Source organism: Chelonia mydas, chromosome 8 (genome assembly GCF_015237465.2).
Source record: "Chelonia mydas isolate rCheMyd1 chromosome 8, rCheMyd1.pri.v2, whole genome shotgun sequence".
NCBI lineage: Eukaryota > Metazoa > Chordata > Testudines > Cheloniidae > Chelonia > Chelonia mydas.
Genome location: NC_057854.1, coordinates 50,729,764 through 50,742,974, shown reverse-complemented (window position 1 = coordinate 50,742,974; position 13,211 = coordinate 50,729,764). Strand labels below are relative to the sequence as shown.

The 13,211-nt window shown below is 40.9% G+C and overlaps 1 protein-coding gene across 18 annotated transcripts in view; it reads right to left on the bottom strand.

The window, feature by feature from the left end:
* RALGPS2 (Ral GEF with PH domain and SH3 binding motif 2) overlaps positions 1–13,211 on the bottom strand; it is a 255,535-nt gene that overhangs the window by 120,193 nt on the left and 122,131 nt on the right. For all 18 annotated transcript variants that reach the window (XR_005226552.2, XM_043552512.1, XM_043552516.1 and 15 more), the window contains one exon: positions 11,272–11,364. Coding sequence is in view for 17 of the 18 variants with exons in the window: in XM_043552512.1 (XP_043408447.1) it covers positions 11,272–11,364 (93 nt within the window). In the remaining variant the exon portion in view is untranslated. The remainder of the gene's footprint in view (positions 1–11,271; positions 11,365–13,211) is intronic.

The window sequence follows — 13,211 nt, the reverse complement described above, 5'->3', positions numbered from 1 at the left end:
AACTTCATGACCTGTAAACTCTGAACTTTTCCAATAAGTTTATTTTCAAGTGAAAGAAATAAGAGCATTAAAATCTAATGAAAATTTTAAAATTAAACTATAATTCTTTAAAAATCAATCAATGTATAGCCTGATGCAGACATACTGGTATTCACATACAAAAATTCTGTTTAGTAAGAGAAAGATGCAATAGGGGCTTGATCTGCCTTCTCCACAGAAAAGTACAATGGTTTGAGCACAAACCACCTTGTATATTGCTCTGTCAGCAAAAAGGCAGTTTTATTGGATCTTTTTGCCACAGGATCATCAGTTATAACACCAAATTTAAAAAAACAAAAACAAAACTATCTTTTGCTGTAAATCCATACTGTGCTCAACAGAATTAACTATAGCTGAGTTATCTGTGTGAGGAATGAGATGTTAAATTAGAAAATACTGCACTCAAGAGAGAACTTTAACAGAACTACCACTGAGTAGCTACATTAATGGTTTTACTTCATTTTTGGCCCAAAATTTAAGGAAATGTAGAAAAATGTTTAGATTGACCATTTTGGCAGGAGACTAGGTGTTCTAGTCTCTCAACCAAAGTTTTAGCTATATGTGAAGATGTACAGTAATTAGTAGTTAAAAGAATGTAATGAGGAGATATCTTAGGTGTGTAGGTACATAATCTTGAGATTTTACACCGCCACTACAACCAAAATCTACCTGGGTTTCCATGACAATGATGGACCAAATCTATGAGCTTCTGCAAAAATATAATTGCATTTATTTTACACCTTTTGCCTTTCTTACCTATATTTTCTGCCCACTAACCCTCACTAGGATGCAGCAAATATTACATCAGCTTTCAGAGAGATGCCATTTTTAAAGGGAGAGAATTGTCATCCAGAAAATTGTGTTCCTTGAAGTTCTGGCCCTGAGCCCATCTATGAAACAGTTGTGTCTTACATCTACTATGACATGTTGCTAGGTAAGGGCTCTTGCAGATTTCCAGGAAAAGATACAGAGCTGAGGACAGCCATGAGGATAATGGCTTGTTGGGAACTCATGTAATAGTTTCAATATCTCTGCAGAGAGGAGACACTGTGGCAGAGCATAGAGGGAAAAGCAGTCTCTTAGGTAGCTGGAGTTCAAGTCTAGACAATTTAGATGCCATGATCATAGCCATGTCTTTGAAATACTTCATTTTTCAAACCAGCATCATCTCCATATTTAGTTGGAGGTCCCACCATTTGCGTTAGCAGCACCTCATGCTCAGTAACACTGAAGACTTCTGTAGATCTTAAATATATTGGGCTACTGTTAGAGCTCAAAGTATTAGCAAGGATGTCTGATTTTTCCGCTATTATCAGGCTCCAACATTCGGGACATGAAGTTTACCTTTTAGGTTTGTCTTCTCAAAATAAGTATTTGCTGCATAATTACTCTAGACGAATTCATGTCTTTTCACCATGTGCAAGGACCTTTGTTTCCAGTTTATATTTTTTCTAAAGTTTCCAGGAAATGTATCAGTATTTATTTCAAAAATTAAAAAAAGGGTGAAAAATCAGTGCAAAAACTTACCTGGAAAACTGTGAAGTTAACATCAGCGTTAATATTGGGGGACAGAACAACAGGGGGGAAAAGCAACAAATAGAAAAAAACTGTTTATGAAACAAACTACTGGTGATTTGTGCAGTTATGCTTGACGTACGGGGCTTCATCAGGGTGAATTCCAAAACTCCAGGATAGCAAAGGCTTGCAGCAGTTTTTTCAATACTCTCAGATCGCAAAATCATCATCTTTCCTGTCTCAGAGGTGGGATACCGGGGCTAGGAGCCAAGAGAGAGCAGGTCCTAGTTCCTGAGACACAGTCCCACCCACCAGCAGCACGGGTGCTGCCACTATCCTCCCCATCACAACATGTCCACCTCCACTTATCTTCCTGGGACTGCACAGGAATCAGTGACCTGTTCCCAGCTGGGGGGCAAGAGGGTTCTCTGTCTTGTTGGTGAAGCAAACAGATCTCTGTGCCTTGGGGGTCCTTTCCATGGAATGTCACATCCCTGAGCTCAACTTCTCACAGGTGGTATCACGGGGGTGGGGGAAGAGGATGCCCAGAGGGGAGATGGTGTGCCTGATATAGCGACAGCAAGCAAGGGCTGGGGGATGATTGTTCCTAGTTATTGTTCAGAACTGCTGGTATTTTAAGGAGTTTTGTGGGGAAAAGGAGACATAAGTAATGTTGCATGGGGAGATCCTCAATCTATAAGGAGGGTCCCCATTCTACAATTTTAAGACCCCATATGTTTGAAGAAATACCAGCACACATGAAGAAAAAAATTATTTACCTTACAGTAACTTGTTCTTTGAGTAATTGTGCACATATACATTCCACTGTAGGTGACACATCAGCAGTTCCCTTACAGGACCAGGAACTTTGGCTCATCCAAACAGAGACTAACCCCCCATTTGCCAAAGTTAGCTTCATCATGAGAGGGATGAGTGATGGCATAAAGAGTGTAAAGTACATGCAGATGACCACAAGTACAATATGCATGCATATTAGTTATTGGAACATTGCTCAGGAAAGCTGATGAGGTTGAGTAAGTTGCTATTCTTGATGGAGAAGAGACTTTAGCAAGATTGTAAAAGAAATTTTGTACAGACAGAAACCAAATGTGAGATGCATTGAGATGACACTGATTGACCTTTAATTATTTCAGTATAGTTTACAAAGATTCTGGGGGAAAGACCTAACATTACAATGGCCATACTGGGTCAGACCAAAGGTCCATCAAGCCCAGCATCCTGTCCTCTCACAGTGGCCAGTGGCAGGTGCCCCAAAGGGAATGAACAGGTTATCATCAAGTGATCCATGTCCTGTCACCCAATCCCAGCTTCTTGCAAACAGGGGCTAGGGACACCATTCCTGCCCATCCTGGCTAATAGCCATTGATGAACCTATCTTCCATGAATCTATCTAGCTCCCTTTTGAACCTTGTTATAGTGTTGGCCTTCACAACACCCTCTGGCAAGGAATTCCAGAGGTTGACAGTGCATTGCATGAAAAAATACTTTCTTGTGTTTGTTTTAAACCAGCTACCTATTAATTTCATTTGGTGGACCCTTGTTCTTGTATTATGAGAAGGAGTAAATAACACTTGCTTATTTACTTTCTCTGTACCACTCATGATTTTATAGACCTCCATCATATCCCCCCTTAGTCGCCTCTTTTCCAAGCTGAAAAGTCCCAGTCTTATTAATCTCTCCTCATACGGAAGCCAATCTATACCCCTAATCATTTTTGTTGCCCTTTTCTGAACCTTTTCCAATTCCAAAATATCATTTTTGAGATGGGACAACCACATCTGCACGCAGTATTCAAGGTGTGGGCGTACCATGGATTTATATAGAGGCAATATGATATTTTCTGTCTTATTATCTATCCCTTTCCTGATGATTCCCAACTATCCACAATGACTCCAAGATCTCTTTCTTGAGTGGTAACAGCTAATTTAGACCCCATCATTGTACTGTATAGTTAGGATTTTGTTTTCCAATGTGTGTTACTTTGCATTTATCAACATTAAATTTCACCTGCTATTTTGTTGCCCAGTCACCCAGTTTTGTGAGATCCTTTTGTAGCTCTTCGCAGTCTGGCTGGGACTTAACTATCTTGAGTAGTTTTGTAACATCTGCAAATTTTGCCACCTCACCATTTACCCCTTTTTCCAGATCATTTATGAATATGTTAAATAGGACTGGGCCCAGTACAGATCCCTGGGGGACACCACTATTTACCTCTTTCCATTCTGAAAACTGACCATTTATTCCTACCCTTTGTTTCTTATCTTTTAACCAGTTACTAATCCATGAGAGAACCTTCCCTCTTATCCCATGACTGCTTATTTGGCTTAAGAGTCTTTGGTGAGGGACCTTGTCAAAGACTTTCTGAAAATCTAAATTCACTATATCCACTGGATCTCCTTTGTCCGCATGCTTGTTGACCCCCTCAAAGAATTCTAGTAGATTCGTGAGGCATGATTTCCCTTTACAAAAAACATGTTGACTATTTCCCAACAAATTATGTTCATCTATGTATCCGATAGTTTCAACCAATTTGCCCAGTACTGAAATGAGGCTTACTGGCCTGTAGCTGCCAAGGTCACCTCTAGAGCCCTTTTTAAAAATTGGAATCACATTGGCTATGCTCCAGTCATTTGGTATATTTGGTACATGTGGTACCTGAAGGATCTAGCATGGTCCAAGTAAAATGCAATGGGCTCTATGAACATCCAAAGCATGGAGTGCTTCTTCAGCCTCAGATAAATGGGGTTTTGGGGGAAAAAAAAACACCAAAAATTAAACATTTGGCTTAGATGGAAGGCTGAGGTTGCCCTAGACATAAACTTGGATATAGCTTAATGGATATCTTGTCCTTATGAAAGACCGTGAAAGAAGGATCAGCCAAGCAAGGCTGAAGTTCTGAAACCTCCTTGCAGATCTTCTACCAAAAACAGAGTCTTCATTGACAATGAAGGTAATGAAGTTGTAGTCATAGGCTCTCAATCAGGGGTCATCAATTTGGAGAGAACTAGATTTAAATACCAGACACGTACAGAAGCAGACAAGGGAGGGTAAATGTTGATTAGTCCTTTCAAAAACCAAGAAATGAGGGGATGAAAGAAGATGGAAAAAACATCTACTGATGGAGATAATGCAGAAATAGAGGCTAGGTGAACTATCACAAAATTATTTGAAAGGCCTGATGATTTCAGATGCAGAAGATAGTCCCGCACATGTGTAACCTCTGTGAGATGGGGCAATAAACTGTGGGATTGTACCCAAATGGAAAATCTCTTTCCATTTAACGGCATACCTGGCTCCAGTGGATTCCTTTCTGCTGCTCACCAAGATGGTTTGAACCTCCTGGCAACAATTTCTTCTGAGTGTTCACACAGTAAAGTGGAATGATTTGAGGTTTGGATGTAGAGATTTGCCCTGGTGCTGAGTTAGAAAATCTGTGACTAGTACTAGAGTTATCTGTGAGTGGATAGACAGTCGATGTAGATCCATGAACCAATACTGGCTTGGCCATGCTGGTTCAATAAGGATTAACGACGCTCTTTCTTGTTTCGGTTTCCTCAGTACTCTTGGAATTAGAGGAACTGGAAGGAATGCAGGTGGGGGTTTCCAGACCAGAGAAGAAAACCATCTATAATGGAACTTGGGCTGAGGCCCGCTCTGGAGCAAAACCTCATGCATTTGCTGTTGAGGTTGATCACTAGCAAGTCTATTTATAGATACCTCCAGCAGTGGAAAATCTGAAGAAGGAAGTCTTTCTTGATTGAGCACTCATGTTGGTCTATGAAAACCCTGCTGAGGAAATCTGCTAGCATGTTTCTTACTCCCAGAAGGTGAAAGGCTTTCAGGGAAACATTGTGAAGGATTCACAAATTCCATAGGAGGACAGCCTCCTTGCACAGTTGGGAGATTTGTGCTCCTCTCTGCTTGTTAAAAAACAACTACAACCACCACGGCAGTGGTGTTGTCCGTGAGAACTTGCACCATTGGTTCTCAACGGTGGGTATAAATATCTCACAGGCCTGATGAATAGCTCAGAGCTCCAACATGTTTATGTGGAAGGAAACCTCCTGAGGTAACCAAGAAGCTTGCGCCTGAAATTGACTGAGATGCATCTACCAATGGCTGGGGGGGCCCATCTGTTACCAGAGTAACAGTTGGTTCTCAAGACAGAAATGCAACTCCTCTACATACATTTTATGGATCCAGCTACCAATTCAGGTACGCAAATCCGCATGTCCAGAGGATTTCTGGGTGATATACCAAATCAAGTCAGGTCTGCAGACAGTGAAAGTGAACTCTGCCATACTAAGTTACATATATGTATGAGACCATGTGACCCAGGAGCTGAAGGCAGGCAGGCAGGCACTGTTCTTCTTGTCCTGGACTTTAGGCTGTTGGAAAGGGTGGTTACAGATTGATATTGATAACACTCCCTTGGGAAATCAGCTATGGCTGTTCTGGCATCGTGGTCTGCTTCTATGACTTATGAGTTGAGTGGGTTTTTAATCGTGACTTCTCCAAATTTAGTTTCAGCCCTAAATGGAAGAACATTTGTCTGATGAGTAGGACATTGCTCTGGACCCAGTCGCTTGATAGTGCACGAACGAGCCAATTATCTCAAATATTTCCTTATCTGGATAATGCATTTGGTGAAGAACTTTGGGGCTGAAGAGAGACTGAAGTCGCTTGATAGTGCACGAACTAGCCAATTATCCAGATAATAAGTTCTTCACCTTTTGTAACTTGTTCTTCAAGATGTGTTGTTTATGTCCATTCCAATCAGGTGTGTGTATGCACGTACGTGCACATTGGCCGGAAGATTTTTCCCTTAGCAGCATTCGTTGGGTTGGCCTGGGCGCCCCCTGGAGTTGTGCCATCATGGCGCCTAACATATAGCCCTGCTGACCCGCCACCCATTCTGTCATAAACATTCAGCTAAGGGTAGCATAAAATCCCTCCTTTACCTGTAAAGGGTTAAGAAGCTCAGATAACCTGGTTGGCACCTTACCAAAACGACCAATAAGGGGAGAAGATACTTTCAAATCTGTGTGGGGAAGGCTTTTGTTTTTGTCTCTTTGTGTGTGTTCTCTCTGAGACAAAGAGAGAGACCAAGCAAGTAATCTAGCTCCTACTGAATGATACATCTAACTTACAGAAATAGTAAGTAATAGCAAGGAAATGCGTTAGAGTATCTTTTGTTTTAGCTTGTGAATTTTCCCTGTGCTAAGAGGGAGGTTTATCCCTGTTTTTTTTGTAACTTTAAAGCTTTGCCTAGAGGGGAATCCTCTGTATTTTGAATCTTATTACCCTGTAAAATTACCTTCCATCCTGATTTTACAGAGGTGTTTCTTTTACTTTTTTTTTTCTTTATAATAAAGTTCTGTTTTTTTAAAGAATCTGATTGGTTTTTAGTGTCCTAAAAACCAAGGGTCTGGTCTGTGTTCACCTGGTTTACCTATTTGGTTGGTAGATTATTCTCAAGCCTCCCCAGGAAAGGGGGTGAAAGGGTTTGGGGGGATATTTTAGGGAAACGGGAACTCCAAGTGGCCCTTTTCCTGAATCTTTGTCTAACTCACTTGGTGGTGGCAGCAGTACCCATCCAAGGACAAGGAAGGATTTGTACCTTGGGGAAGTTTTTAGAAATAAGCTGGTAGAAATAAGCTTAGGGAGTCTTTCATGCAGGTCCCCACATCTATATCCTAAAGTTCAGAGTAAGAAGGGAACCTTGACATCTTCAGTTCCTTCTTGCCAGCTACTTCGACAGAGAGGTAGGAGGATGAGTATTGGAATGGACATGAGCACCACATCTCAAAGAACAGTTACAAAAGGTGAGTAACCGTTTTTTCTTCTTCGAGTGCTTGTTCATGTTGATTCCAAACAGGTGACTCCCAAGCAAATTTAGGAGGTGGGGTTGGAGCTGTCCACTGATTGGGGTACCGCTCTACCAAAGGCCTCATCATCTCTGGCCTGCCTAGTAATCGCACAGTGCGCGGCAAAAGTGTGCACCGATGACCACGTCGCTGCCTTGCAGATTTCCTGGTGGGGGTGGGGCGGGAGACTTGAGCCAGGAAAGCTGTTGATGAAGCTTGCACCCCTGTAGAGTACGCCATTATCGGGGGCGCTGGGATCCCTGCTAGACTGTAGTACTCTGTAATGCAGGCCACAATCCATGATGAAATGCGCTGTGTCGAAACAGGCTGACCCTTCATCCTGTCCGCCACTGCAACAAAGAGCTGTACTGACTTCCTGAATAGTTTTGTCCTCTCAATTTAAAAGGCCAGCACTCTGCAGACATCGAGAGTGTGGAGCCTCTGCTCCCTGCTACTCGCAGGAAGTTTGGGGTAGAAAACTGGGAGGAAAATGTTCTGGTTGATGTGGAACTGCGACACAACCTTCAGGAGGAAGGCTGGATAGGGCCTGAGCTGAACCTTGTCCTTAAAAAAATACAGAGTAGGGAGGCTCCGACGTTAGAATCCTGAGCTCAGACATCCTCCAGGCTGAAGTTATCACCATCAGGAACGCGACCTTGTAGGAAAGGTAGAGCAGGGAGCATGTTGCTAAAGGCTCAAAGGGATGCCCCATGAGCCTAGAGGACCAAGTTAAGGTCCCAAGCAGGAACCAGTTGGCGGACATGTGGGTACAACCTGTCGAGGCTCTTCAGGAACAGGCTGACCAGGGGGTTAGCGAAAATCGAGCAGTCTTGTACCCCCGGATGGAAAGCCGAAATGGCAGCCAGGTGCACTCTTATAGAAGACAAGGAGAGACCTTCCTGCTTCAAGTGGAAAAGATAATCCAAAATCTGGGGCACTGAGGCTAGCGCCGCAGGCAAGTCGTGCTGAGCTGACAAGATTGAAAATCTCTTCCACTTGGCCAGATACATGGCTCTAGTGGAGGGTTTCCGACTGCCGAGAAGAACCTGTCTAACTTGTTCTGAACAGGAGGGCTTGAACGGATTCAGCCATGGAGCCTCCATGCTGTGAGATGGAGCGACTGCAGGTTCGGGTGCTGGAGACACCCATGGTCCTGAGTGAGAAGGTCCGGGAAGAGCGGCAAGGTAATTGGGGCTCCCACTGAAATGTCTAGAAGACTGTCGGGGCCAGGCGGGTACTATGAGAATGACCCGAGCTCGTTGTAAGATTTGCCGTGAGTTCCACCTGAGAACACTTAAAGAAAAGGAACAGGGGTTTGGTTTTTTTTAAATCATTCCTCTCCAGTCCCTCTTCTTCATAGAATGCAGAGAGTGGGTGATAGATAAGTCTATGGTCAGACATGCGTGGTCGGTATGTTCCCTTTTTGAAGGGGTTTATACTGAAGCCAACCACCTGCAACAATCTGGCCTATTGTCCTTGTAGTTGAAGCAGACAAAGTTTCTCTGCCAATGAGGTGAAAATGACCAATAGAACCTTGTAAAGGGCCATTCCAGTATCATGCATGTTGGTGGCAAAGACACAGTTATGTGAACAAAGACAACAGTGGACATGACTACCTGTAGTGCAGTAGGGAAGGATTCAGAGACTCATTTTAGAGTGTTTTCAGTCCTGCAACCCATGAATTCTTTCAGAATGCTTGCTCAGTCCACTTTAATTAGGATTTCCCTACGCTGAGAATGGTCTTGTTGAGATGTAAAAAGGAAGAGTTGATTTTAAAAGGCGACAAGTGTTTGGTGACAATGGGTTTGCTTACTGAGCCCATTAATTTTTAAAGGGGACTCTGTTTATGACTTTGTTTTCTTCTCTGGATAGTGAGGAATGAGTCCACTATTCTGTCCAGGAATCTGGAATAGGTAAGGCAGAGGAATTGCATGTGTGTCTCATTTTCAGTTCTGTTTGTATAAACTGAGAAGCTCAATCTGCCAATTTTAAACGGGAGTGCACAAGATCTACTTCATCCCCAATAGCTTCATTCAGGAAGAGATGACTAGTCATAAGATTCAAAATGTTTCAAGAGGGAGTGGGAAATGTCAGCTTCTTCAGCTGAAGATTTTGGGGACTGATTGCATTGCATGACCTACTCCCCAGGTGACAATGCTGAGTTGGCTCTTCCTATTTTTAAGACGACTTTCCTTCCCCTTTATATATTGAGAACCAGAGGGAAATGTTACTTCCAAAAGAATTTACACAAACTGGATTTCAAGAGAGAAAGATATCTGAAGAGGTCTGCAGCATGCACCTCCAGGGGTTACCATGCAACTTGAATTTGAAAAGGCTCATTTAGGGTGATGGAGTGCATGGCTGGGCTCACCTCAGGAAAGTCTGAAGTGTTAAAAACACTTTTCCAGAAATAGAAGAAGAATCAGTTCTCCATGAAAATCAAAGATTTTTCAAAAATTGGATTACCTGAGATTTCAATAGTCAGAGGAAGGGCTGAGCTGGCTTTAATTTGAGCATCCCCTGATGGAGGGCTGAGACACACCCTTGTGATGTGGATGGTGATCCTGGCAGAGTGCAAAATGGAACGGGCAACGGCCTTGTGGTTAACCAAGTAAGATTGGGGGAACTGAAGGGAGGGAATTACAAATAAATGGGAGGTTTGGGGGTTCTCTCCCAGAGCACCTTGAAACGCCAATTGAAATTTTCTGAATTTTTGACTATTTTAAGACATTCTGAAACAAAAAATATTATACAAAAAATAAGGACCTGCATGGTGTTTACTTGGAATTCTGAACAAGCCTAACTTGCCTGAGGCGAATTATATTCAGCTGATTACTTAAGCTTATACAATCTACAGGGTCATGAATAGTGTGTGTTAACTGAAAAATACTACATTTCACAATGCCTTCTGGCTTGCAGGAATACAGTAATTCTGGTAGCATATGAGAAAGTTCTGTCCACCAATATGCCCTCGCTAAGAACTGTAAGCCGCCATTTTACAAGTCAATTCATGTGTATGCTTTAGACACAGAAGTATTTCAACAGCTGATTAAACCTTACCATGTTTGAATACATTGCAAAGGATAAAGCCCATCTGTATGGCTATTCAGGCATACAATTTATGGCAAAATCAGACAATATTTTTCTTGGTTCTGCGGTAGCAATTACAATAGCAAAAAAGCTATTCCCAAAATTGTGCTGACCAATGAAACTTGTACAGAAAGATCTCACTTTCTATCATAGCCAAATACAGTGCAGCAGAGGGAAAAAAATGGTCAAACAAAAAGAACTTCACTCTCAAAATATGATATTAAAAAATGAGACATGCAAATATACTGTTCAGTACATTTACTACGATGAAATATATTTGGAAAAACACTGAAAAAAGGTCAAGTTTAGTTACCAGTGATAGAAACAAGAAAATTATTTATGGAATCTGAGCAAGTAATTTTTGGACATTTATTCTCTATAGCTAAAAAAAAGTCCAATATGATCCCTTGCGTGATTAAAATACAATTCTCGTTGGCCTTCATAATATTCCAACAACTAATACAAAATAGCATTTGGCCAAATTAGGAACCACTGTATTTAAAGGAATCTGCAGGAAACAATTTTTCAAAGGAAAATATTTCAATGTCAAAATCGAAAAAGACTCAAGTGGAGAATGGAGACTTACATTACTAGAAACACACTGTACGCAGTATAATTGCATTCAAGAGTATCTTTAATAATAATTGGATCCTTGAAGCAAGCTACAACAGGTTATAATAAATCTATTTTTCAAGAAGGAATAAACAAAATTACAAATTACCCTACTGAGCTTACTTACCGCCCAAGTTTTAGTCAGCCTGAAGATGGGGGCACTTTGCAATCCAGACACCACTGCCATAAGGGCATGCAGGTTATTCAGCTCATAAAGTTTCTGTAGATGAAAACACATACAACTGAAAAAATACTCCAACTGCAGTAAAGTGATGGATATACAGTGGTTAAAAATACTGATAAAACATTTTAAGATTACACAGAAGGCAAGTTAAGCTCATACATTAAAAACAAACCATATTATATAACACCGTAAAAATGGTATCCTAATTAAATCTTTATAGTGTATAACTGGTGAACCCTTGGGTGATTGTAGCTATTATCTTTAGGGGACTGAGTTTCATGGAAACTTTATTCTTTGTGATTCTGCACAGGTAACCATATGTGAACCTCACTCACTACACATTAACAGAATAGTTAAGATTTTTTTTTAATCCCCATCCTTTCATTTTTAATTAAAAAAGCAAAAGCCATACCACAGTGATTTGTACAAATATTTATCAAGCATATACAGTAAATCTCACTATGACTAGAGAATAGGTTTTTTTGGTCTTTATAGTCCTTATTAGATTTGGTTTTGTTTTATTTTTAGTTCTCTACTTCTATTACATTCAGGATATATGAATGTCTTACATCACCCTATACATTCTTACACCATCCTATATATTCCAATGAATGATAAACATACTGACAAATTAACTGTCTTCCCTACATTGCAAAATTAGTGAATTCAAACCCTGTAGAGTTGAAACACTATTAGAAATACTTCACATCTTTTGTTCTCCAAGCACTACATGGAGAAGTGCAGAATAAGCTGAAGTTTGATTTTAAAGTGCAATAGCTATTTCACACTAGCTCCCAATGTGGACATACCTATTGTGCATTAAAATACCTTTGTGCAGTTTAGTTTAATCCACTTCCAAAATTGATGAAGTTAAACTGCACAAAGGCTTTCTTAGTGTGGAATAAGTGTGTCACATGGGAAAATAGTGAGGAATAGCTATTCAGCAATACCTATTCCCCCACGAAGACAAACCTTTAGAAATATTTCACATCTTTTGGTCTCAATGTCAAAAGAACAATTTCACTCTCAATACTTAGGGCTTGTCTACACGGGGACACTCAGAAAAATTAAACTTAATTAACTAAAGGTGTGAATTTACAGTGGACTAGTTAAACTGCATTAAACCCCCATGGGGACAGTCAATCAGAATTAAAATGGCCTTAATTCAGTTTATCTCAATTCAGTGAATTAAGCTAACCCAAATTAAGGCCACTTTAATTCTAAATAAGAACACTCATATGGGGGCTTATTCCTGTTTAGCTAATCCACTTTAAATTGACACCTTTAGTTAACTTAGACTAATTTTTCTGAGATCCCTGGGTGGACAAACCCTTAATTTTTATCACCTCACAATGCTTGATTTTAAAAAAATTCTTAGGCCAACACTGGTACCTAACCCCATAAGGGTGCACAATGCAATGAGGAGGGAAGAAAGAACAGAGGGACTCTCCATACCTTATGCTCCATACAGACAGCCCGATGCTTATAGTTTGGTATCATAAGAGTACTTGCCTCTGCTAAGAGGAGGGGGCAAGACCCTGTGCTGTCCACCTTGCATGGAAGCCAGCAAGCTGGCCTGGTGCAAAGGGAAACAGATGCTATATCATTTGCTCACCCTAGAGCTCTGTAAGGCATCATGACGACTTTAGGGACAACTGTAGCTCCTGCTGTGGTGGTGCTCTTCCACACTGACCCAACACATGATTTGTACCTTAAAGTCATTAAAGAGCACTTAAAGCAAAAACCACACACACACACTCTTCAATATTATCTGAACGTTCAGTAATGCAATTAAAATTATATTCGCATTTATGTAAATGAAAGTATGAGTTACGTAGTATGTGATTAGTTGAAATTCACTTGTTTGTTCTATTATAAAGATT